This window comes from Pogona vitticeps, chromosome 3, assembly GCF_051106095.1.
Source record: "Pogona vitticeps strain Pit_001003342236 chromosome 3, PviZW2.1, whole genome shotgun sequence".
NCBI lineage: Eukaryota > Metazoa > Chordata > Lepidosauria > Squamata > Agamidae > Pogona > Pogona vitticeps.
This window is the reverse complement of record NC_135785.1, coordinates 73,879,488-73,904,958: the sequence shown is the minus strand read 5'-3', so window position 1 is coordinate 73,904,958 and position 25,471 is coordinate 73,879,488. Positions and strand designations below refer to the sequence as shown.

General features: G+C 38.1%; 1 protein-coding gene across 3 annotated transcripts in view; it reads right to left on the bottom strand.

Annotated features, from left to right (window-relative positions):
* The window catches only part of DOCK1 (dedicator of cytokinesis 1), a 489,282-nt gene that overhangs the window by 339,333 nt on the left and 124,478 nt on the right, over nt 1-25,471 (bottom strand). For all 3 annotated transcript variants that reach the window (XM_078391202.1, XM_078391203.1, XM_020791492.3), the window contains exons 22-27: nt 23,167-23,292; nt 22,287-22,395; nt 14,850-14,920; nt 11,420-11,526; nt 6,621-6,748; nt 1,820-1,915 (exon numbers count right to left, since the gene is read on the bottom strand). In XM_078391202.1, coding sequence (XP_078247328.1) covers nt 1,820-1,915; nt 6,621-6,748; nt 11,420-11,526; nt 14,850-14,920; nt 22,287-22,395; nt 23,167-23,292 — 637 coding nt within the window. The remainder of the gene's footprint in view (nt 1-1,819; nt 1,916-6,620; nt 6,749-11,419; nt 11,527-14,849; nt 14,921-22,286; nt 22,396-23,166; nt 23,293-25,471) is intronic.

The window sequence follows — 25,471 nt, the reverse complement described above, 5'->3', positions numbered from 1 at the left end:
GAACATTACTGATCCCACCAAAGCATATTTCCAGACTTGAGCCAGGCAAACTTAGCCAAAGCCTCTACAATATTCTTTACCTCGGGATATTCTTTACCTCAGGATATAATAATACAGCAGATCTATACAAATATGCATGCATCCATTTATTTAAAAAGTACATTTGTATGCTACCAATTTTTGCATAAAACCTCAAAGGTAAATGCCTAAAAATACTATTCATTATCACTTAAATATGTGCCACTGCCATGGTTCTATTATAAAAATAACCCCAAAAGTTGGTAGGGGAACTATGTTTGCTGGTGGAAAATGTCTACACAGTTTATATCACTGATAAACACCAAGATAAAAACAATAATGCAAGTAACAACTTTCTATTGGCTTGCTTTACTAAAAGACATTAACAAGTTGGACAGCTCATTCAACCAAAATCTTATCAACCAGGAAACCATTTAGCAATTGAGGGCATTTCCAAGTGTATGTGACATCAAAAAGAGCTAAAGGAATAGATGCCATTATTGCTGAGGTAGGTGCTTACTTCAGAGATAGAGGCCAATGAAGAACTGAAAAGCAGAAAAATTTCAACTTTTTTTACCTGCTGAATTCCACATGGCTTCATTTGCAGAGTGCAAAGATAACTACAGTGGTGCCTCGACTTACGAACTTAATTGGTTCTGGAACTCTGGTCGTAACTCAATGACTTTTTTCTTCAGCCGGAATGGATTAATTGCTTTTCAATGCATTCCTATGGGAAATGGTGCTTCGACTTACGACCATTTTGAGTTACAACTGGAGTTTCAGAACCAACTATGTTTGTAAGTTGAAGAACCACTGTAGTTACAAGTATGCTAATCGCCTCTAGTTACCTCTGAGATATATGCAATGCATCTAGTACTTAGAAAGTTCCTTTTAGATAAAATCAGTAACACCTAAGTTATGTAAGTGTGACAAGTTACTTTGAATAGTTGCTTTTTAAAGCTTCTTAAGGCATTTTTAGTCATTTTGATAGACACTTTTCATGTCCTTCTCTTACCAATCCTGAGTGACATTGGAAATATTCTTTGACTTTGTCCTTTATGTTTTTGAAAATATTTCCAAGGTACAATATCAAAATTAGTCAGTAGAATGGACCAGAGAGTATTTCTCCATATATATATATTGGCCTGTTAGCAAAGACAACACAGCGCATTACCAACATGAAATGCAATTTGTGCAATTGAAGCAGTAATATCAATAATGATAATCAGGATGCTGAAAATTAAAAAGTGATACAAAGAGATCCTCTTAAGATGTAATATTCCTAGCTCTTCTTTTATGATATGTCTAAAATGCTTATTAATGTTTTCAAGTACTCAGGTAATAAGACTGAATGTCTCCTGGACAGGCTTGCTAAGTGCTTACTGAAGAGATGTAGAAGAATAAATGGTTAGCCATGAGGTTGCTGAACAATAAAAATGACACAGCACTACTTATTGCAGAGAAAAAGCAGCATGTCTTAGCTTATTAGCCCAAAGCATATAGAAGATCTTCAATTTCACACTACCAATGGGAGAAAATATGTAACCTAAGTACAAATGCATAGAGAAACTTTCTGTTTTTTACACTTCCCAATATTTCAATTGTATACCTTACAGAACAACATAATAGGAACAAATCCAGAAGAAGCTGCAGTGAATTTAACTGGCCTTATTCCACATCACAGAAAGTGTCTTGCACAAATTTTGTACTGCATTTGGCAGGGGAGATTTCCAGCGGATTAAACAAATTTGTGAAGGATAATTGCAAAAATATTTTTAGATGTTTGCCCAGAGGCACTTACTATGAGTTCTGAATCACGTCCCATTGATATAACTGTTCTGTTTACTGTTCTCAGCAGCTTTTCCATAATAATCTGCACATGTCGCTGTGTCGGACCCTAGAAACAAAACATGAAATCAACAGAAATCAACAGAAAAGACATCCAAAGCAAGATGACACATACAGAAACACACTTTAGGAGGTATTTAACAAGTTAAATAAATATTCAATTTGTTTGCTATAAAATCTATGTCTCATCATAGATTCAACATTAATTAGTGCTCAAACATCTTACGGTAGTTAAAGAGTTCCAATGTCTGTTTTGAAATCTCTGTTTTTTTATCCAATATATCTATTCCAGAGTAACATTTTGCATAAATAGTGGGTCACAGTTGTTGACTTTCACCAGTCTGTGAGGCAATTTTTTTTAATCTTACTATAGCTGAGAGAAAACTCTCTCCAGAAAAAAATACCTGTCAGATTAAATATACCATGGCAAATAGACAATGTGACTATCAGCCATCTCATATACTAAGCAAAGCATATCAGATGCTCATGGTGACAGGTGGAAAGCAGATAAAATCAGCATAGTTCTTTAGCTGCATGTTAGCCCACCATAAGATGGGTGGGTAAGTGAGACTGTCATGACCTTTCCCCCCTCCTTATTTGTTTTTTTGAGTCAAAAATCCTTATGTGTGTAAACTGTGTGTGAACTGGAAAACAATTCTGAAACTAAAATCTCCAAGAATCCTATAACATCCTCTGGGAGAACATCATACCCACCCTTTCCCAAAAATTCTAGTCATATAGCATCACAATACTCTAATGTGCTTTATTTCAAATGAAGCTCCTAAATTCTCCCTCACACATTTAACTGCAGCACTGGGATCCATATTAAAAATTTCCACCCAAAATGCCAGATTACAATACAGGAATTCCACAAGAGTCCTTGTCTGTTGACAGATTTGTTGCCTCTTCCCTGTAGGTTCTGTAACTGCTTGCTTTAAATGATGTTCCAGTAGATGACCTTCATCATGGTAGTTACTTTTGCATCTTCCCAGAGCTGGGAGCCCAAATGAATCCCCTGGCATTTTCACACTCCCTCCCTTCACAGGATTCCCTTCTGCCTGTGGCTGACAACTTGTGTTAACAAGCTAGTGGCTCCCCAGGGTCTCTCACCACAGGAAGAGTCCTGGTTTATTTGTGGCAAAGGAAAAGATGGTAGATGCAACTATGGCACCCATGAGCTTTCTATACTAGCTCTCTTTCTAGCATTAACTCTTTATATGGCTGAAAAGGTTGCCAGGCTGCTTAGCAGAGATGACTACGGCACCTGCTTGGCATGTTCACTCCTCTCCCAGTGTCTGCCAAATCTAAGTGGAAAGCCTTTTGGCCTTGCCTTTAGATTGGTCTTCTCCTCTTCTCCTTACTTGGTATCTCAACCTGCTTGAGCTCGTTGAGATACCAAGTACTGTAAGAGAAACCAGCAGAGAGACAGATTAGCCTCCTCTCTATTGATCAGTCTGCCTGGGACAGCTGACAGATGAGCTGACTCCCATCTTTTCCTGTTTAATGAACAGTGATATTTACCAATGCTCTAAACCAGTGGTCCCCAACCTTGGGCCTCCAGATGTTCTTGGACTACAACTCCCAGAAGCCTTCACCACCACCTCTGCTGGCCAGGATTTCTGGGAGTTGAAGTCCAAGAACATCTGGAAGCCCAAGGTTGGGTACCACTGCTCTAAACAAAAGGCTTCTCTGTTCACCCCAGCTGTATCTGATGGGTCAGTAGGACCTGAACCAGTGAGTCCCTCTAATTCCTCACAAATCTCTGGGTCCTTTAAATGTATTTATGTGTACTCATAACTCTGTTTTCAAGAAGTACCACTTGGTGACTACTACTGTATTTGTCACATGGATTGCCACAGGACTCTCTTCTTATGCCAAACACTCTTTAATTTAAGCCACTGACAGGTCCCAAAGCATACATTTAGGCTTCATTATCACTAATATGCAAATGACACATAGCACTCATGTTCATGCTTTCTCTCTTTCTCGTTTCCACCTAAGAGTCCAAATGACGTAGTGGAATGTTTGAACAAATCCCTGGATGCAGGGATGGGATTGATGAAAGAGAACAAGCTAAGATTTGATCCAGAAAAAGAAGTTCTGAGGGTAAAGATGTTCACAGAATTAAGAAGTGTTGCAAAAATGGTCCTGTTATTTTCACTTTAAAGGACACAGTGCTCAACTTAGGAGTTTGTTGAATTTACCGGCAATGGCTATGAAAAGGAGTGTTGTTTTTTTCTTTTATAACCTCTGGGTTATATGCAAGTGACAGACCTAGCCTTGGTTGCCCATATACTGGTCATCTCCAGATTTTAAGTCTACAATGTGCTTTAGAGTTACCTCTGAAATCACCCACAACTTCAGTGTATACAAGATGTGACCAACTATGTAGTAGTGGGGGCCAAGCAGTTGGAAAACGTAACTCAGGTTTTGTGTCTTCTATCTGACTATGCTCTTCTTTGTACACTACTTTTTGAGGGCTAAGCTCTGAGAAGTGTCTATAATACTTTAAAATGTACCCATCAATCCCCTGCACATCAGTGTGCCATTGCTGTTCCAGAACCAAGCATTCTGCCACCTGATAATTACATTTTCAACAAAGGTACTAGGTGTGATACTTAACCCACTACACATGACTTCCTTTCCCTATTTAAGAAGAGACAAGTGGCTTTCTTAGCCTTAACCACTGGGTCTTTTAATCGTATCCCAGTCCTTCATAACTAAACTTTTAGCCAGTGAATAGTCTCTTCCATTTCCCAAGGATTCCTAGGGAGGCGGACTTCTGTCAGTGTTCAAAATGAGTTCATAATTCAGACAACTCATCTCTTACTCTTTCTGTCTTCTCAGCAAGTCTCATGACACCTTCCTAAGCAGAAGTGCTTAAACTTTGCTCATCTCAGCAGGTGAAGAAACTACGAGATAATTGTTTCTTATAATGTACCTCAACCAACGTTTTTCTTTTCTAATAAATATTATATCCTACTAGTGGAATTAATTAAGGCCACCATTAGAAAAGAAGGCTAGAAAATGATTGGGTTAAATGGCATCATACTACATGCATACTGAATGCTAGAAGGTAGATTTATGATAGTTCCATTGCTTAATAATCCTGAAAGGCTAAAAAGACATCTGACTGCCGCCTGCTTGACCTTAAGGCAAATAAACACAAGAGTCTTAGCACATTGATGAATTTGCATATTGGAAGTCTGGAAAAAGGAAAATATAATGCAGTAAGCTCAGTTTCCAATAGCGACATGCATAGAGATAAATAAAATACATCTTTTTAAAAACTCCCACTATTTCAGTGTCCATAGGACAAGCATCATCAGGCTGGAGTATAAGACAGTTTTTGAACACATTCTCAAAGTTAACTAGCATTCTCACAGAATACTCGTACTTCCATTGTTCCAACTAAGCTGACTGAATAAGCATCCAGGCTACACAAAGTGTTATTAAAAGATAACATGGAGGTGTTTTTAAAATTCATGACAGAAACATTTTATCCTTTTAGAATTCTGGATTTACCCAAATGTAAATGTAAGACAGGGTTTGTGGCTAAGACACTTTTTCTGCTGTTGTCTTCCAAAGTCTAGGTTTGCTCAGCATGAAGCTAAAGAGCGGACAGACGTCCAGAGGTGATAATACTTTCTAAAGTGCACAGTTCCAGACAATCTCTTTTCTGATAAAATATTGTTACATGCCATCTTCAAAGACTGTAGACTTGAAGGGCTAAAGAACTGCCTTGCACTACAGCACAGATATAAAGCACCAATTCAGAGAAGTCCATACTGTGAAGGTGTTCCATTCTATTATGACAAAAAATGGGGTATTGTCCAAAAGCATGCTTATAGTTCCACCAGCTGAGTTGGGTGGCAATCTAGATACATGCAAGTACTAACCAGCATTTAAACTGGGCCAGAAAGCAAGTAGCCACTTGTATAGGCAGGCATGTGAGCAAAGAGCAAAAGCAAGCTGTCAAGAGGGCAGTGTGTACATAAGCAGTGAGTTGATGAAACTGAGAAGCCGGACCAACAGCTCGGAGAAGTTAACATTGGATACAAGACTCAGAACTGCTGTATAGATCAGTGGTTTAGGTATCTGGTACAGAGCCAGAGGCTGGGAGTTCAATTCCCCATTATGCCTCTTTGACAGGAGCTAGACTCAACAATCCATAGAGCACACTTTCAAGTCTGCAGTTCTAAAATATGATTATAATCTCCCAGCTAGCATAAGCATTGGCTCTGCTGCCTCAGGGATTCTGGAAGTTGCAGTCCAAATAAAGGAAAATTTCCCAACTTCGGCCAGCTCAGAGTCAAACATTTCACACGACCAAGTGCAACTAGTATGTATAACAAGATGCTGCTCTTTGCTCCTTGTGTCTCCTGATCCCTGTTGAGATGGTAGCTGATATGTTCCTCACTGCTAATCTTCTAGAGTGGTTCTCAAAGGCAGCAAAGAGAAGTGCCGAAACTCATTCCTCTGGAGCTACCCAAGCCGCACATAAAACTAAGACTTTTGCATCCCACCATCAACATCTCCCAATTCCAGAAATTATAAACCATTTTCTAAATAAAATAAGGATTCACTATTTTGCCTGAAATGTATGTTGTAGCATCCTCTGTCAGGTTTTTCCTCCCAAGAATAGAACTCTAAGCAAATGGCATCATTAAAAGAAATGTTCTACCTCTTTTCACCCTTCTGTTTCCAAATGATTTCAAGATCTCAGTGTTAAATATACACATTTGGTTACTGACCACGTCTTTCCTGTAAAGAACTTCCAGGATGTTGCTGAGCAATTGGCAACAGGCTTCCAGGTCTTCCTGTCTTTCCAAATGATACTTGAGCTGGTCTGTCATCATTGGCAACAAGATCTCTCTACAATCTGTGCATTGGAAGGAGGAAAAAAGAAGAAAGTATTCATCCCTGAAAACATGAAGTCAATAAGAAGCATTCAGACTGAAAGCAAGTATCTTAAAATTCACCCAAAATGAAAGGGATGCAAAAAGTTACATGCTCAGTCTTGTGGGTTTTTTTTTTAATTAAAGTGGCATATGTAATGTTTCCAGTCTCCAAATAAATCTGTATATTCCTTTAAATTTATGATTTATAAACCATCTTTCTGCAATAGCATCTAAAGCACACTGTGTATTCTTTTATGCAGGTGAAATCTTAATGAAAGACAATTATATTTGCCCTTCTAAGACTTCATCAGCACCAATCTATATTAAGCAACACATTCAGCAATTCATATCCAGAGAGCCAGCAATAAAATCTCTGCTCTAAATCAAACGAGTGGTAAAAGATACAACAAAGCTGTAGTCATCTTAACTGAAGACGTTAGCCAAGCCAGGAAAAATGTATAATATCTCCAAGGTCAAAGAAGCCACACTTTCAACCCAAACTGAACTGCTTTTCCTAGGGCCATCCCTAATCCTGGAAGTGAAGCCATCATAATCACATTAGGATCTCTGTCTCCATTATACAACAGAAAGAGTGTTTTCTCACCTAGATATCATATCATAAGCCAAGGTGCAAGAATCACTTAATTCACAGAATCGCAGAATAATCACAATCCACCAAATTAAATATTTTAATTTGAGAAAGCAAAAGCTGTGGGTACATTACGTTTAAAATAACTAATAGTTGCAAATGTTGTGCATTACAAATGGTTGTTCATATGTACACATGTGCATACACTATTTTGCAGTATCGACACCAAGAATTCGCAGGTGTTGCAATTTATTTTAAAACCCTTTGAAAAATTTGCTGTTGGAATTTTAAAAACTAATTCCTTGCAGGATAGCAACAAGTCAAATATGCAAGGACTTTTTACTAGATTATTTTCAAGGAATGTTTGTGGTTTTAAATGCACACAGATGCAACCATATTATTTTAGCTTTTAATTTTTACTTCCCTCCACCTAAAAGATTTCAGTTTGTTGTTCAACTGAGTTGTACAGTTCATATGTCTCATTAAAGGTGGAAAAAGTTCTGAAATTATTTATCTTTGTCTCATTTTTTTACATCACAGACACTTGACATTTTAACAGGGGTGTGTAAACTTTTTATATCCACTGTAAATTCTGGAAACATTTTTGGTTTTAGATATCTGGACATGGTGAAAAGCAAATGATGGAGAAGAGTAAATATTAAGCAGTCAGATGCATTTCGATAAATGAGTGACCTTGAAAATAAATCAATTGCCTATAGGATTACAGTCTTCTCCAGAACCAGGGGCTGAAGATAGCTCATAAGCATGAGACAATAATCACAAGCAACAATTTTTCAAAATCTGTTCATCCTCTGCTACCCAGATGTAACTCATCAAGATTAATGTCAGGTGACTGTGTGCAAGAAGAAAGTATTAATCTTTTAAAACAGATATTTTGCCAGACATCATTAGCTGCAACAAAACTTTATCACTACAGCACATATACTAATATTCATGTTAAACAAAATGCAAGCATATTGATGAATCTATACATCTGGAATTCTTTATGAGCATGTTTTGAGGGATCCTATTATTTTGTTCACCATGTTATATGAGTAACCAGATGCATGCTGTTCCCTGGCCTCCTTGTCCCTATAAATTAGATTAACCCTTTTATTGACAAAACAGAAGGAGTTTGTACAAATGGCCTTTTACAAACAGTTGTCTAACATGTAGCTTCTTAGTAACCTAAATACTTTTACACCTATCTGAAACAAATAGATATGCAAACACACGCAAAATCTAAATAACACTAATATTTAATTCATAAACTACTCAGGCCACTCAAACCTTTTCTTGCTGTATTTAACCAGGTTATCATTGTCATTCTGAAAACTGGGTCACTGCTGATGTCTCAAGAAATTGCAGCACTGGCCCTATACTTCTTCACAGCAAAACAAACAAAATACAAAATAGAGCAGTTTCCATACTTCTTCATGCTGGAAGAAGAAAGTCACAGTAACTTCCTTCAGGAGTCCCATGTGCTGACAGAAATTTCAACATTTTTTAACATTTTCCCACTTGCTGGCTGAAAGCCAGTATAAATCGCAACTAGAGTAGGTCCACTAAATCAGTGGAGATTGGTGGGTTAGCTTCTCCATAAATTCCACTGGTTCAATGGCCTTATTCTAGTTTTAACTTTCTATTGTATTTCAGCCACAGTGTCTTACTTTTGGATATTGCAATCATCTGGGCTTGAATCCATAAGTGCTACTCTATCAAAAGAAAGCTTCCCTATATAGAAAAGTTATTTGTGACATTCCTTACGCAAATCACCTCTGCTAAATGATCCCAAATTGAGACGAGCTTTTCCACAGGTCATTTCCAAAACCTTTTAGTGAGCAAAATCTTGTTCATGCCAGAGTTACATAAAGTATGCCAATAAGGAATTGTGCTGCGTGATACCACAATTGGTCAAGTGTCCCTGGCATGCCTGATTGCAAAAGTGAAATTGCTTTGGAGATCACACTTTTGCTAGCACAACTACCACAGGCATAACCTTGAGTTGCATGTACATGCTTGTGCAATAGGAATTTGGGCAATGGCATGTTTGAGTTAACAAGACATAGTGTGTATCCAGTGCTTCTTAAGAAGTGATGTGAATTGTATTATGTGGCATACTGCACCACAGCACTGCAGTGTCCTAGCTCTTGCAATTCTCCCTAAACTAATGGGTTTTCTCCTTCTCATGTTTTTGGATCCAAGCCTTGTTCAGCAAACTTCAAACACTCAATGCATTATAATACAATAGCCACCTCCAGGTTACTACTGTGAAGCATCTTCTTCCAACAACTACTTTTAGATAGCAATTTTTTACTTTGTTTTATTTAATGCATTACACAGACATGGATGAAGTCATAAGCTGACTTTTAATCATGCTTTGAAAATTGCATCTAAGGTCTCCTGTACCATTTACCAACAGGAAGAAGAAAATTTATCCTATTTTCCTGGGAGGAGCCACACATGCAAAGCAATACACATAATCATAATAATTAATAATAATTTCCCAACAGAATAATCTGAAAGACACACACACAGAGAGAGAGAGAGAGAGAGAGAGAGAGAGATACTCAGGACTTGCTGCAAATTCTTTTTTTGTGAGACAAAGAAAAAGTAATACCGCTGCTGTTCTCAAAACATTAAACTGCTTCACAACTGTTACCAGAAAACTGCTTATCAAACTTTCCAGTCTGACAGCTTAAAATGTTTGTTTGTTTTTCAATGCAGTGCACTCTTTTCTACAATATGATTTGGGTTTTACACTGACAATGCTGTGAGAGATTTAGCTCTTGGTATTTCAGTGTATTGAATTATAAATCCTAGAAGCAAAGGGCATTCTCTTATTTATTCTCTTATTCTGAAGGGTATCTTGAGCATGATCAGCTAGCCAGTGTACGCCATGGAATTGTTGAGGAGAACTATACTCAAATAGTGCTATCAATTATTTTCTTGCATCTCCCCAGCTGGCAAGGCTAGTCTGCAGTTAATTATCTCAACAGAATGTAGTCTACCATCTTGTCTGAAAATTGCTGAAATTGCCACTACAGACTTAAGAGACTAAATAGGAGAGAACCTCAGGGAAGAATCAACGAGAGTGGTATGTAAAAGGTGGTTAGGACCATTGCACTGCATTACCATTATTTAGCACATCAAAAATGATTTTTCCTCTGATGAGTTGTTAGTTAAGGAATGTTTAGCAACAGAGGTGAGGGACCTTTCTCTCCTGTAGGTAGCTGAATTCCCTCTGGGGAAATCTGTTGGGAAACAGATTAATTTTTCACTTATTCTCAGTTGTGGATTATAATCCAGTTCCTTACGAAGTCTGGAGAAAGTGTATTATAATCCATAGATCACACAGAAATAAATCTGTTAAAACACAATACTTTTCTTTTTAATATTTAATGTTAGTTTTGTTTTTGTTGCAAACACTAAAACAAAGTAGCACATCTACCTCCTGGAAAACAACTCAGTGTTATAAAGAGCATATAGATTCACTTATCCATGAAACCTGTGCAGACAACTATTCCTGAACAACTGATGTTCACCCAGTACTAGACAAGACAGCACTCTGGACACATCCACAGACTGATCTGTCATAAGAATGCTATCCAGATTGCAACAGAAAAATGATTTCATTCTTGATAAGGCATTGTACTATAATTATTAGTGAAATCAACCAAGAGAAAAACTACATCTAAACTGTATTTTTAATTTCTCACCTGCCACATTCAGTTCTGACACAACAGCAAACTAGGGTTTGCAACAAGTCAGAAACCTGGGTAAGAAGCTGGTGTGTGCAAGCTGATGGTGAAGGCAAATGAAAAAAATCAAACAAGAACCTCATGATAGCCAGAACTATGTTTTGCCCTGACATGTAAACTGAGCTGACAGTTGTATTATCTGTTCTGCAGAAGTATATACCCATTTGTCCTGCAGTGGAATTACTCTTCTTGGCTACAACCTTAAGAATTATCTACAGTGAGGCTTTGAGGAAAAACTGGCAGATAACAAACATTGTGACAATTTAATGCTTCTTTAAAGGTTGTGTATTTTTTCTCCTTACCATGCTGTGTAAACAGGTCACTGTGAACTATTTCAATCAAACAATACAGCTTCTGAATCGTGAGGCGGCCCATTGGAACATTCAATATAAAATCTGTAAACAGTTTGCTAGCAAAAAAAGGAAAAATAAAATAAAGAAAATGAACACTATATTCAAGCATATGAAGCAATGCAACGTAACTTGCAATTTTCATTAAAAGTTTTTTGACATGAACATAAGGCTCTAAACAAGTTTTCAAAAATCTACTTAGCAATTAAAGAAATTAAATTCTTATGTTATTTGTATTTATCTCTGGACTCCATATCCCAAAATCACAAGATTCAATTCAAATCTCCAAGGATATTTGTAACTCTTACATTGTTCAGTTAGCCTGGAAAACTGAGGAAAAAAAATCAGGAGAAGGACACATGGTCCTCAAAACAATACAAATGCAGTTTATTGGAACATTGAGAAAATAAAACAAAAAATAAAGTGAGCTTTCAGGCTGTGCACGAAGTTCTTATAGGCAGTTTCAAAATTACATGTTTATAGTAAAGTCCCAAAAGTTTAATAGCCACTGTTGGGGGCCAGGTGTAGCTTCTTAGATGGAGATGTCCCAGACAACCCAGATAGTATAGTTGCTGACCTTGAGCCAAACATCCTGGAGAGTGAAGTCAAGTGGGCCTTAGAAAGTATGGCTAACAACAAGGCCAGTGGAGGTGATGGCATTCCAGTTGAACTATTTAAAATCCTAAAAGATGACACTGTTAAGGTGCTACACTCAATATGCCAGCGAGTTTGGAAAACTCAGCAATGGCCAGTCTGCTTCACAATCCCAAAGAAGGACAGTACCAAAGAATGCTCCAACTACCATACAATTGTACTCATTTCACACGCTAGCAGGGTTATGCTCAAATCCTTCAAGGTAGACTTCAGGAGTATGTGGACCAAGAACCCCCGGAAGTACAAGCTGGATTTCGAAGGGGCAGAGAAACTAGAAACCAAATGGCTAACATGCGCTGGATTATGGAGAAAGCCAGAGAGTTCCAGAAAAACATCTACTTCTGCTTCATTAACTATGCAAATGCCTTTGATTGTGTCGACCACAACAAACTATGGAAAGTCCTTAAAGAAATGGGACTGCCTGATCACCTTATCTACCTCCTGAGAAACGTATATGTGGGACAGGCAGCAATTATGCTGACAAAGTTAACACCAGTGTACTTTTTAGTTGGATTCCAGCCAGTATTCTTTAAAACAAGCCAAGACACCTCTCTGTGAATCTTTTATGAACTATCCTAAGCACAAATTGTCACTCAAATAATTGTTTTTACTGACCCTGAAGCATATTTAGAATTATCTAGATAGCACTGTTTACTTCTACTTTAAAACTTAAAATAAGATCCAAGGGTGTGTTTATGAATGAGTCCATGCAAAGGACTTATTTCTAATAAGAAAGTGTATTCAAAAATCTTCATGCCACTATTTTGGTATAATTCATTTAAATATAAGTAAATAAATATGTGAGTAGGGCAGGAACATAGATGCCCCTGTAGGCGAGCCATTCTCCAACCATGCACCCAACCGTTCTGCCGCTCTCATGTTGGACCCCAAAGAAGGAAGTGCTGTCATGTCTTATTTCCACGACAGTAGGACCCAAATGGAGGCATGTTGTCATGTTGGTCCTGGAGACTGGAGGGCACCCCTTGAGAGTGGGAAGTTACTCTGCTGCTGGCACATGGCATATCCTGCCATCAAGGAGGGTGGGAGGATGAGAGGAAACTCCTAATAAAGAGGAAGCAAGTTGTCAAACAGACCCAGAGAAGAATGGAGCCCAAGAAGGAGGAGAAGTGGTTCCTGGTAGAGCCTATGTCAAAACACCTAAAGACAGGATATGAGGAGGAAGCACAAAGAGTCCCTGAGGAGCCCAGGGAGGAAAACCCCATGAAGGTGGCTGGAGAGATGCCCAGGAGCATTGGTCTGGGATCCACTGGGCTGAAGTCTCCCCAGAGGAAGAGCCAAAAGTACATTTACAAAGAAAATCCTTGGAGAGAGGTTCTGGTGCAGCTGAGGGTTTCCAATGGGAAAGGGAGAAAGCACAAATACCCCTAGCTCTCTAACCACTGGGGACAGTATGTAAAGAGGGCAGGTGGAGACAGTGAGAGTGTCAATGCCAGGAGAGGTCTGGAGGAGAAGAACCCACAGAAAAGTGACAGGGATGATTTGCTGAAAAAAGCTTATTCTCCCATCTGCCCATTCAGTGGGCATATTGACTCTTATGGTTAGGAGAAAAGTCTGGAGAAAAGGGAGACCGTGGCCAAGGGTCTCACAGATTTTCTTGCTAAGAATTCCAGTAATGAGAATTGGAATCACAGGACAGACGTTTTCCTTCCCAGTGAACAAGTGGGGACTTACATGGAGAATTTGGGCCAGCACCAGGAATTAGGGCTGGTGCTGGCCAGTTCCAATGTCAGTAACTGACATTGTTCTAACCCCCCTCCCAAGTTCAGTAAATCCTGTTCCATTTCAACCTGTTGGTCAGGAGTGTATGAACAAACATGTATGCCTTGCTGGTGGGGCTTACAAAATATTAAATATTAGAACATACACATGTCCAGAGCACATGCTATATACATAGCAGTGTAATCCTATGCATGTTTATTCAGCTATATGACCTACTGACTTCAGTACAGCTTACTCATAAATAAGCCCCAAGATCTTCAAGGCCCAAGACACTGCCAACAAATAAAGAATGTACAATAATGATCTTACAAAGTGGGGTAAAGCACCTGGTGAGACAGGGCCAGAAGTTTAGAATTCCCACTGTGTCCAAGGAGAGGGCTCAGCTGAGATTATCCACAAGTTGTGTAGCTGATTAGTTCCATGCTCTGCCAATGCAGGCACTCTGCATGGTCCCACCAGAACGAAGGACTGGTAAATGACTTCTCAGTACCTTGTACCTAATAAATTCTAAAAGGGTTGCTATGAATTGGAATTGATTTGATGGCAAATATTTAAATTAAGGTTTTGCTGTCTCAGTAATTTTTTTTACTGATTAATATATAAATTAAGAGGATCAAAAACATTTATCTAAAAATTTCATTTTCTAAAAATGGAACATACTCATTCCAAATTTTTCAGGAACTTTAGTTGTAACGAATTATATCCAAGAAAACTGTGAAATACCAATCACACACACAAAAGCAGGTTTTATACATTTTGGATTGTGGGTTATTAAAAGCGAAGAATGTAACAAAATTGTACAATACAATCCTCAAATCTTTTTTTCAGAATTAAACACTATCTGTTGAATTGGACATATTACTGCGTAAGTTCATGGGTTAAAAAGTCTATTCAGAAGTCATCCTACTGATTTCAATAAAGCTTATTCCAACATATATAAACAAGAGAGCCAGAGATGAAGGCTCTAATCTGAACACGTATTACTTACCTAAGTTCTTTGGGATCAAAAACAAGTTTTACATCATTCACAATAGTGGGCAAATATTTAAGTGCCGCTCCCTAAAATCAGAGCAGATACAAAACAGATTACTTAATGACAAACTGAACCCACATGCAACTCAATTCAAAATGTAATATAATAATGATACCATAAATAAAAGTAGCTGATATATTTTTTAAAATTATATAAATGTTACTTTCTACAGCATTCCTACAGGTCTACAGTGTGCCCTGTTAGGGATTCTGGTGATGATGAAAGACAAGGCTTGCTTAAGACCACCAACTGAGGCCACATCAGAGATAAGATTCAAACTGGGAATCTCCTTGTTCTACCATTCTATACTACTACTCAGATTGTGCCCTCTATCCAATAAAATGTCCTTTTCCATTTCCTCTCATGGCTACCACTGTGGAAAAAAGTTTCCTGTTTTACACTTCTATTACCCTTCAGTGTTGTTCTATATGATTTCTTGCACCATCGCACTTTCCTAAACTGCCATTCTACTGCACACTTTTCACTTGCAGAAATATGCTAAGATTTTATGAGTGTTTCCTCATTTGCAGTTTCCTACTGTTCCCAGTTGAAGCCCAACTGTGACCATGCTAATGTACTCATGGTACAAAAATGGTACATGACCAGAACCAACCCAGCCTTGTCTACCAGTTCTGAGGTGACTCAATCATGCCCAAATGTTGTTATCCATTAGCTATGAAATTCATAACTGTCTTTGTGACAAAAATATAACTGTGGATGGTGATTAATATGAACTACTTTGGGGTAAAGTTCAGGGTACATTATTCAGCGTAATTATTTTAATTAAACCCATTAGCATATCTTTATAGACGATAAGAGCTATCAATGATACAAAATAAGCTCATCTTGAATAATGCATGAAGTAATTATTAATTTACATATTTCTTGAGATGATTCTTATTAAAGTGAGTTTAGTTAGCAAAGAATGAAGAAATTCATGCAACCCATAAATATAGCTGTTCACAGTGAGAATATAGCTCACTCCACCAAGTACAAGTTATGTCTTCTTCAGCACAGCAAAACAGAATAATATTTTAACTGAATGAATAAAATTGCACTGCACTCTTCATGACTACACCAAACATTACAATTTTCATAAACTAAATTATAAACGGTGCATTTCTATGCAACACTATAAATTATGCATTTTATGTTGTTTGAGCACTAAATCATCTTAGGCTTGATAAGAAATCAAATGCTACACGTATTTAAAATACTCCCCAAGTTGCCCCTCCCCACAAAGAAACTAAAGAAAAAGTTGTATTTTTTTACCCACTGATATAAAATATCCAAAATTTTTACATCATTGGGAGTTCCTCTGTTCAGTGTATCACTCAGAGACACTGAATGACACTCTTGCCCACAATATTCCACTTTATTCCCCTCAAACCATTTCCCCACCTTCTCAAACATTCCATGGCCACTGAGAACACTCAGTCCTGATTGGGCAGCTCTAGCAGTCTCTGAATTATCTCCCCAGTTATCATCACCACCATCACACACCCCCTTCTATACAAGTACATAAAATTCTCCCACACCCACAACTACTTTCCCTTGGACAGAAATAGTGGCATGTGGCATCTCAGAAATAAAAGGAAATGATATAATAATCTCTCAATACTGTATATAACTAAAATGTATATGGACGTGTGTGATCATGTATCTATTTAAAAGCAGATTTCTAGGATATAAACTGCAGCAGGCGGTCTATCTCTACTGGAATCAGTAGCAGATATTTTTAGGCACACTGTAAATTCTGGCTTTAATAAAGAATATTGTGGTCTTTTAAAAGATTTTAATTTTAACCACTGCTACATTTAAGCAACTTCCCTCATTTGAAAAAAAAATGGCTCAGTTTTCAGCAGTTCACAATAAAATATAATATTAAAACAATCTGAGTACATTATTTTCAGTACATAATTTTTATCACCCACATTAAATGAACAGGGCCACCAATTCCACATGCCTACGTAGGCTTTGGATTTTTATTTCCAATGGCAGACTTTCTGTTGCACAGGAAGCTACTTTTGAAATTGGCTTTTAAGAGTTAATAGAGTACTTTCTCCCCACTGTAATTGTGCAAGTCTTTATTCACGTCTACAGAAAACAACCTCACATTCTGTCTGTAGTTTGTATGACTGGCAGATAACTTTCTGGGTTGGAGTGATTGTCTGCTTATTTAGCACTACCAATAATTCCTTCCAGCCTTTGAATTCAAAGACAGGCCCACCTCTTTCCTGAGTATTTTCTTTCCATATCTTTTCTCAGTGGTAGTTGTTTGCTGCTGATCTGTTCAGTTGGTTGCTAAGTATGTGTACAGTAAAGAAAGCAGTATACATAAGTCTGTAATTTCAAGCAATTGGAAGTAAAGAACTATTTTTATTCTTTCTCTTACAAATGTCTCAGGGTGAGTTATTGAGACTTTAACTGATAGTTAATGAGAAATGGGTGGACTTTAGGGAACTTGTAGCTTTTCTCTTCTGTTGGTCTCTATACTTCTACTGCACAGCAAAAAGGAATTTTACCAGAAATTCAAAACTCCGCAGTACATTTCTGGATATATTTGGTTCTGAAATGAAAATAATGTTCTGTTTTTAAAAAATCATATTTAAGCATTACATCACTGAATTTGAAATTAAGCAAAATATAGTACTTAGCTGTGCAAAAGAAATTAATGGTAAGAATCCAGAGAGCCCTCGGGTTAATGTTTCAAATCTTATTAAAATTATAATATAGTTTAAAAAATAAAATGAAAGAAAAGACAATAACTCTAAATTGGTTTAGCCAGGAAGCTTGCTAACATTACACAAGGTCAATACTAATTCTTAGGAATCCTGAGCAGACAATCCAGCCTTCACTCAATTCATATGCTATAGCTGAAATGAGCCCCTGCATGATTAGTGGCTTCATTACTATCTTGGCTATTCCCAGATGCTGGTATACATGAGTACAGGGTTATTAATTTCAGACGACAGTCATCAGATACCAGTACAACATCATGAACAATTACCAACAATTAAGCAGTTTGTTAACTTCTTAAATTAACATTTTTAATTAAAAATACTAACATACTTGTATAGAACTAAGCCAAAGTTCATGCCCCTATTCCCATCACAGCAAAAAGGACAAGTATGCTTTAATAAGCATAAAGATGACATGTATTTTTACAATCACACAGAGGAAAAAGCTGATCCTCTGTAATCCTTAAGCGCAGAACAAAAAACAATGTACACCCCTGTTCAATTTTACTGGAAGCTACAAGACACTGCTCAACCTATTTATATCACAGTCCCTAATGGAATGCAGCCTCCTAAGAGCTGAAGCAGAAAAATCAGGAATGCAGATAAGAGAGGAACTTTGAAGGAGAAAACGGGATATTGATACAAATTTGAGAGGTTTAACAGTTTGAATGGAGAAGTAGGACTAGAAATTTTCTTTGTCAAGCTATAATCTTGTAGCACTATTGTTTTGATACATCAAAAATAGAGACACTGCTTAGAGGTTCCTACTGCTTAATTTTTTTAAAAAATTTATCAATAAAATATTATAGGTTTTCCTCATTTAACATATACTATAACCATATAATTATGTGCCGTCAAGTCAATTCTGACTTATGGTGACCTTTTTCAGGGTTTTCCAGGTAGACAATACTCAGAAGTGGTTTACCATCCCGTTAGTAAACAAGGATGATCAGGAAAGCAAACCCATGAGTAAAGATGGAAAGAATTGACCATGTTTAGACTTGGAAAAAGAAGACTGAAGGGAGATACAATAGTACTTTTCAAATATTTGATAGGTTGTCATACGGAAGAGGGCTGGGATCTATTCTTGATCATCTCAGAGTGCTGGACACACAACAATGGGCTCAAGTTACAGGGAGCCAGATTTCAGTTGACTACCAAGAAAGACTTCCTCACTTTAAAAGCAGTACAACAATGGTACCAATTACCTCAAGAGGTAGTGAGTGTTCTAACACTAGGGGCATTCAAGAGAAATTTACACAACCACCTAGCAGATATCCATTTGTATTCCTGCACTGAGCAGGGGGTTGGATTCAATGGCCTTATAGGCCCCTTCTGTCTTCATTATTCTGTTATTCTTCTGGAGGTTCTCTGGGAATGTGCAGCTTGCTCAAGGCCACACAGGCTGGCTGTACTTATAGGAGACACAATGGGTAACAGAACTCTCAACCTATACATATCTATAGCTAAATCTCATCATAAACATGTCTACAATAAATCAAATAAATCACAGTGCCACTCTCCCACACATAATTTACTGTGAGGAAGTCCCAGAGGGTCCCAGAGTCAGACTGTACCCCAGGTATTCCACACTAATCATCCTCTATGTGTTATCTCCAGGGCCACCCTATCTCCGATCCACTGCTGACAGAAAAGCTACCAACATCACCAGAGTCACCGAAGAAGGTGAAGATAGAGAAAATGAGGGCAGGAACTTTACATGAGAGTCCAGAGGGGGAAGAAACTTCTGGAAGGAGAAAGGTGATGAGCAAGGATCAAATGGATTGGGAAGGGAGGCAGTAAAGGGGAGGACTGGTGGCAACATGCGGTAGAGGAGGAAGAGAGGGTGGAAGAGGATGGCAAAGGGGACACCTGGGTGGACGTGCTGCAGAAAGTGCTGCAAGCCTTAAGCTTCATTTGACAATGGGATGCCACAGTTCTGAGGGGGCAACAGCAGTCACCAACAGAGTCTGCCCCAGTGACTCTTACCCACACGGCTATGGCAACAGAGGAGACAGAGGCTCTTCTCTTGCCAACTATCTCTACTAGAGATTAATATAAATATCCTCGTGCAGGTGGACTTAACAAGGGGCCGACCCCTGCAGCCGGCCCGTCCACTCACACGTCTGGTGGCAGCAGCCTCATTCCTTCCAATCGCTCCTGAGAGCTCCGCTCTCTTCCTGCTCAGCTAGCGACTCAGCAGCCATGCAGGGAGAATCGTCCTCCCTCCCACTGCCTGGAGCAGCTAGACGAGCAGGAAGAGATTTAAGTGATTTAAGCAACACAGTTTTGGACACTGTGCACTACAAGTTCTACTCCACATGGATTCTTGTTTTTCCCCAAAAAGCATTCTTGAGAATTTTGTAGAATTTTGTGGAATAGTATGCAATATGTCCTAAGAATCTGCCGTCAGTGAAATAAATAAATGATATTGCTTCCTTTAGATCAAAACCACTGCTTTTTTATATTCTTATGTTCTCGGGCAATCATAAAGCATAGTAAAATGAACTGAATATGTGATATGTTGGCCATGTCATAGAGTTGTTAATACAGCTGGAACAGGCAAGGTTCTCATTATATTTAAATAGTTCTTAAATCCTATTTTGCCTTCTGTTGAGTGAAGTCAACATGGTTACTACTAAACATTTTCTGTATCTGTCTAGGCATCCAATATATTCTGACAGAAGGCTCAACCACTATAATACTAATTATTCCATAATGAAAATGACACAGTTCACAGGCAGAGTTAATATAGGAAACAAATTTCTCATTTATTTAAAAGACTTAAGTACTCTATAACAGAATGTGAAAAGGCTATTCGCTAGGCCAATCTGAATTAAAGGAGCTGTAAATCCACAAATCATTAGTGGCTCCCAGATGACCACAATGTAGGAATAAGACAAAAGAATGAAGGAAAGAGAGGAGACTAGTATAAAAAGAAAAAAGTGTGCAATGACTACTTTTTCTCCTTTAGAAGTAAAATATAAGAATAGTTCACTGAGATTTGTATATTCTAATTTAAGGATAATTTATTGTCAGCTGAAACAAGTACATATATAACTCAGGTCAGAATTCTCTTCATGATTTACACAACTGAAAGTTAAATTGTATACACAGTGTGTGTGTGCCTCATTGCATAACAGGCAGACTGTAATAATGTGACTGCAACCTCATCAGTTAGCAGCAAATCACTGTAATGAGTTAAACAACTTATCAGACACATACTTAAATCACCTACAAACTTTTGGCCTCTAAGTTCTAAATTTCAATGTGTTTCATATTATTTGATCCAAACTGGCTAATGATGTCTTTTTCCAGAGAAAACATCTAAGAGTATACAGCGCACCATCAAGACATGTGTATATAAAAAGTATGGCATGCTGCTGTCACCACTGTGTGTACCAGTGTGTAAAATGGCTTCACAGTCATTACAGTGATGCCTCGCTTAACGATTACTTCATTAAATGATAAAACTGCTTTACAATGAAGTTTTTGCGATCGCTATTGCGATCACAAAATGATGTTCCTATGGGGGAAACTGGCTTAACGATGATCAGTTCTCTGCTTTGGGAACCAATTTTTCGCTAGATGACAATTTTAAAACAGCTGATCGGCGGCTCTAAAATGGCTGCCCATTGTGCAAAATGGCTCCCCGCTGTTCTTTAGGACGGATTCCTTGCTTTACAGGCACTGGAAAATGGCTGCCCTATGGAGGATCTTTGCAAAACGAGCAGGTATTTCGCCAACTGGAATGCATTGAACCAGTTTTCAATGCATTTTAATGGGTTTTTTTAATTTCGCTTGACGAGGATTTCACTTAACAGCTATTAGAATGAAATGAATTATCCTCATCAAGCGAGGCACCACTTTATATCTATATCTCTCTTTGAGGAAACTAAGAAGGATCACACCATTTGGCCATTACTATTTCTCTGACAGTGGACCAAACCTGCACACAAGTAGTACACTTGGCACAAGTTGTGTGCTACTGAACACAGCAAAAAGACAACTGTATGACTGCAATGCTGCTGATCAAGAGAGTAGAACTAACACAACATACAAGGTGTTTCATGGGTAAACTCCATCATCTACTACTGCACAGCAGTACCAAGTACCATTTCCAACAAAGAAACTTTGACAAGATTTAGGGGCAACATTCTATAACACAAAGTTTTAGCCTGCTGAGAACAAGTACAATTTTGTAAGCAGATTCTGAACCTAATTTTGCAATTCCCCCAATTCCTAAGGTCTCCTTAGGATCTCTTTCATTATAAGGAATCCATTGGAGGCTACAGAGCAGTCTTTAATTTGCAAATATCACACCATCATCCCACCAGTTGCAGGTTTCTGAGACTTGGCTTTCTCCAACAACAAAAGAGATCCCAAAGAAGCCTCAGGACCTTCAGAGAGGGAAAAAGAAATTCATAATTTCCAAAAAATTACCATGTGTGGCTTGTACAATATAGCTTCAGCTACTGTCTTAAGTCCACAGAGTACTATTATTTTCCTCTAAACAATTAAAAGCAAATAATATCTGTTATTTTCATTACACCTTTAAAAAACCCATTTTGCAAACTTAAAGAAAGACTTGCTTTTACATTATATCAACACATGGCCATATAATTAAATCATTTCCTTTTCCAAAACATACCTTCACTATGACAGTCTGTTCAGAGGGACTGCTCATCATCTCATTTATTGACTTAAAGAGTTGAAGCAAAGACTCCCTGAAGTCAGCTTCTCCTTTGTTCTCATAAAGTCTAAAAAAAAAAAAACAATTATGTAACATAGTTAAGATATATAAAGGTTTCATGTATTGGCTCTACTCAACAGACACTTTTTATCAGAAGTTTTCTGATCATTGAGTTCTGCAAATATACTGAAGTCTATACCAGCATCATTCCAAGACAGATAGCAATGTGTGATCCTGAAGCATATTTTCAGTGCTAGATATGTGTGCCCATATGTTTCTGAGAACTGCAGCAGAGACATTTTGTTTAGCAGGGAGGAAAGGACAAAAAGTTGCAATTTGGCTTATACTAAGCAACAAGATTTTGGCCACTGAATTAATTAGTAACAGTTAACCAGACAGGAAAATGTAATCCAGCAATGCTAAATAGTCAACATCGATTTGACTGTAATAAAACACTATAACATTTACAGTGTATCAAGTTAATAATATTCTATTGTTGTTGTGGGTTTTTCGGGCTCTTTGGCCATGTTCTGAAGGTTTTTCTTCCTAACGTTTTGCCAGTCTCTGTGGCCGACATCTTCAGAGGACAGCACTCACCTCTTCAGAGTGCTGTCCTCTGAAGATGCCGGCCACAGAGACTGGCGAAACGTTCGGAAGAACAACCTTCAGAACACGGCCAAAGAGCCCGAAAAACCCACAACAACCATTAGATCCCGGCCGTGAAAGCCTTCGCTAATAATATTAACTTTCCTCTAAAGTAATTAAGTAGGAAGTAATTCATGTAAGAAATAATTAATTTGAAAATGTTGCTATTAGGAAGGAACAATATGATACATACTGGTTAAACAAGATTCTTGATCGCACAATAAATTTGAAAATGTATTCCAAAGATTTCATAGCTTTGAATAGTTGATCAGTGACACCAGCATTGTCCACGTAGGTTCGCAAGACCTTTGTCAGTTTTCTGTGCAGGAAGAAAAAAAAATGTTTGAAGATGAAGAATCAAAAATACTAACACAGCAACAACCATAATCAAGGACAAGGTGGCTAGGGTTCAAGCAAACACAAAACAAGTTTAATAAAATGGGATTTTGTACTGCTTGAACAGCAGCAATAAAACTTTTGGATATGGAAGACATTTCAAAAACAATTTGCTTCACATCATGGGTGAGTAGAAGATTATGTACTGTTCAAAAAGGTGTGAAGGGTTTGGAGGGATGAAAATGTAAACTACCCTCCAATGCTTGGCCAGTCCTTAGAAGGAGACTCAAATGAATTATTTGGATTACAAATATATGGCATGCTGTTGTTTAGTCATTAAGTTGTGTCCGACTGTTCGTGACCCCATGGACCAGAGCACGCCAGGCCCTCCTGTCTTCCACTGCCTCTCGGAGTTGGGTCAAATTCATGTTGGTAGCTTCAATGACACTGTCCATCAATCTCATCCTCTGTCGTCCCCTTGTCCTCTTGCCTTCACATTTTCCCAACATCAGGGTCTTTTCCAGGGAGTTTTCTCTTTTTATGAGATGGCCAAAGTATTGGAGCCTCAGCTTCAATACTTTTGAAGTGCAGTGAGCACTCAGGGTTGATTTCCTTTAGAATGGATAGGTTTGTTCTCCTTGCAGTCAAGGGGTCTCTCAAGAGTCTCCTCCAGTATCACAATTCAAAAGCATCAATTCTTTAGTGGTCAGCCTTCTTTATAGTCCAGCTCTCACTTCCATACATCGCTACTGGAAAAACCATAACTTTGACTATGGGGACCTTTGTCGGCAAGGTGATGTCTCTCCTTTTTAAGATGCTGTCTAGGTTTGTCATCACTTTCCTCCTGAGAAGCAGGTGTCTTTTAATTTCGGGGCTGCTGTCACCATCCACCGCCCCCTAGAGTCGAACACGACTGGACAAAAATTGTCAAGGTGTCACCATCCACAGTGATCAGGGAGTCCAAGAAAGTAAAATCTGTCATTGCCTCCATATCTTCCCCTTCTGTTTGTCAGGAAGTGATGGGACCAGTGGCCATGATCTTAGTTTTTTTGATGATGAGCTTCAGAACATTTTTGCACTCTGATCTTTCACCGTGATTAAGAGGTTCTTTATTTCCTTTTCACTTTCTGCCATCAATCAGAGTGTGATCTGCATATTGGAGGTTGTTGATATTTCTTCCAGCAGTCTTAATTCCGGCTTGGGATTCCTCCAGTCCAGCCTTTCGCGTGATGTATTCTGCATATAAGTTAAATAAGCAGGGAGACAATATACAGCCTTGTCGTACTCCTTTCCCAATTTTGAACTAATCAGTTGTTCCATATCCAGTTCTAACTGTTGCTTCCTGATTTCTCAGGAGGTAGATAAGGTGGTCAGGCACTCCCATTTTTTTAAGAACTTGTCATAGTTTGCCGTGCTCCACACAGTCAAAGGCTGTGTCAAATATATGGTATAGGGCAATGCAAACCTGTTTCTGCAAAGACACATAGTGCTTGTTGTACATTATGACAGTCTGGAATAATTATTTTTGTGGCATAAATTGTATTCCTACATAGTCTATCAAACTAGTGAAAACAGAATACAGATGCTGTATGAAGACCTATGCCTGCAGAGGTTTCCCTCATAGTCTAAATCCACTTACCGAGTAATGCTGGTGCAGCATAAATAGCATAACTTTTGGAGGAAAATTGCCCTAAGTTAAGAAATCACTGCAGACATTATCAGCTGCATACTGCGTTGTATGACAATTTGCTTTCAAATGTTATTCTATCTGCATAGCTATGAAATACAATTGTGGCCACTATGTTAAAAACGCTGCCCATTTTATGCATCCTATAAATACTGCAAAAGGCTGAACATAAAAAATACATAGTTGTCACCAAGCCAACGCTTTTCTATTTTTCCTTCATAGTTTTTGCGAAGTAAATGTATGTCAAAGTGTTGCAAGGTTCTAAACCAATTAATTTACAGAGATCTTAGAAGAGATTAAGATTTGATTTATTATATACTGAATACAGGTGACACATCTACACATACGTATATTGTTTGTTTGCAGATTTTTCTGTCCAGTGAAATGGATCAGAGCACATGTCGAGCTATAAATTAGTATTCTAGACTAACAGTTTTACTACTAAGAAGCATATGCATCTGTTAATATTTTACAG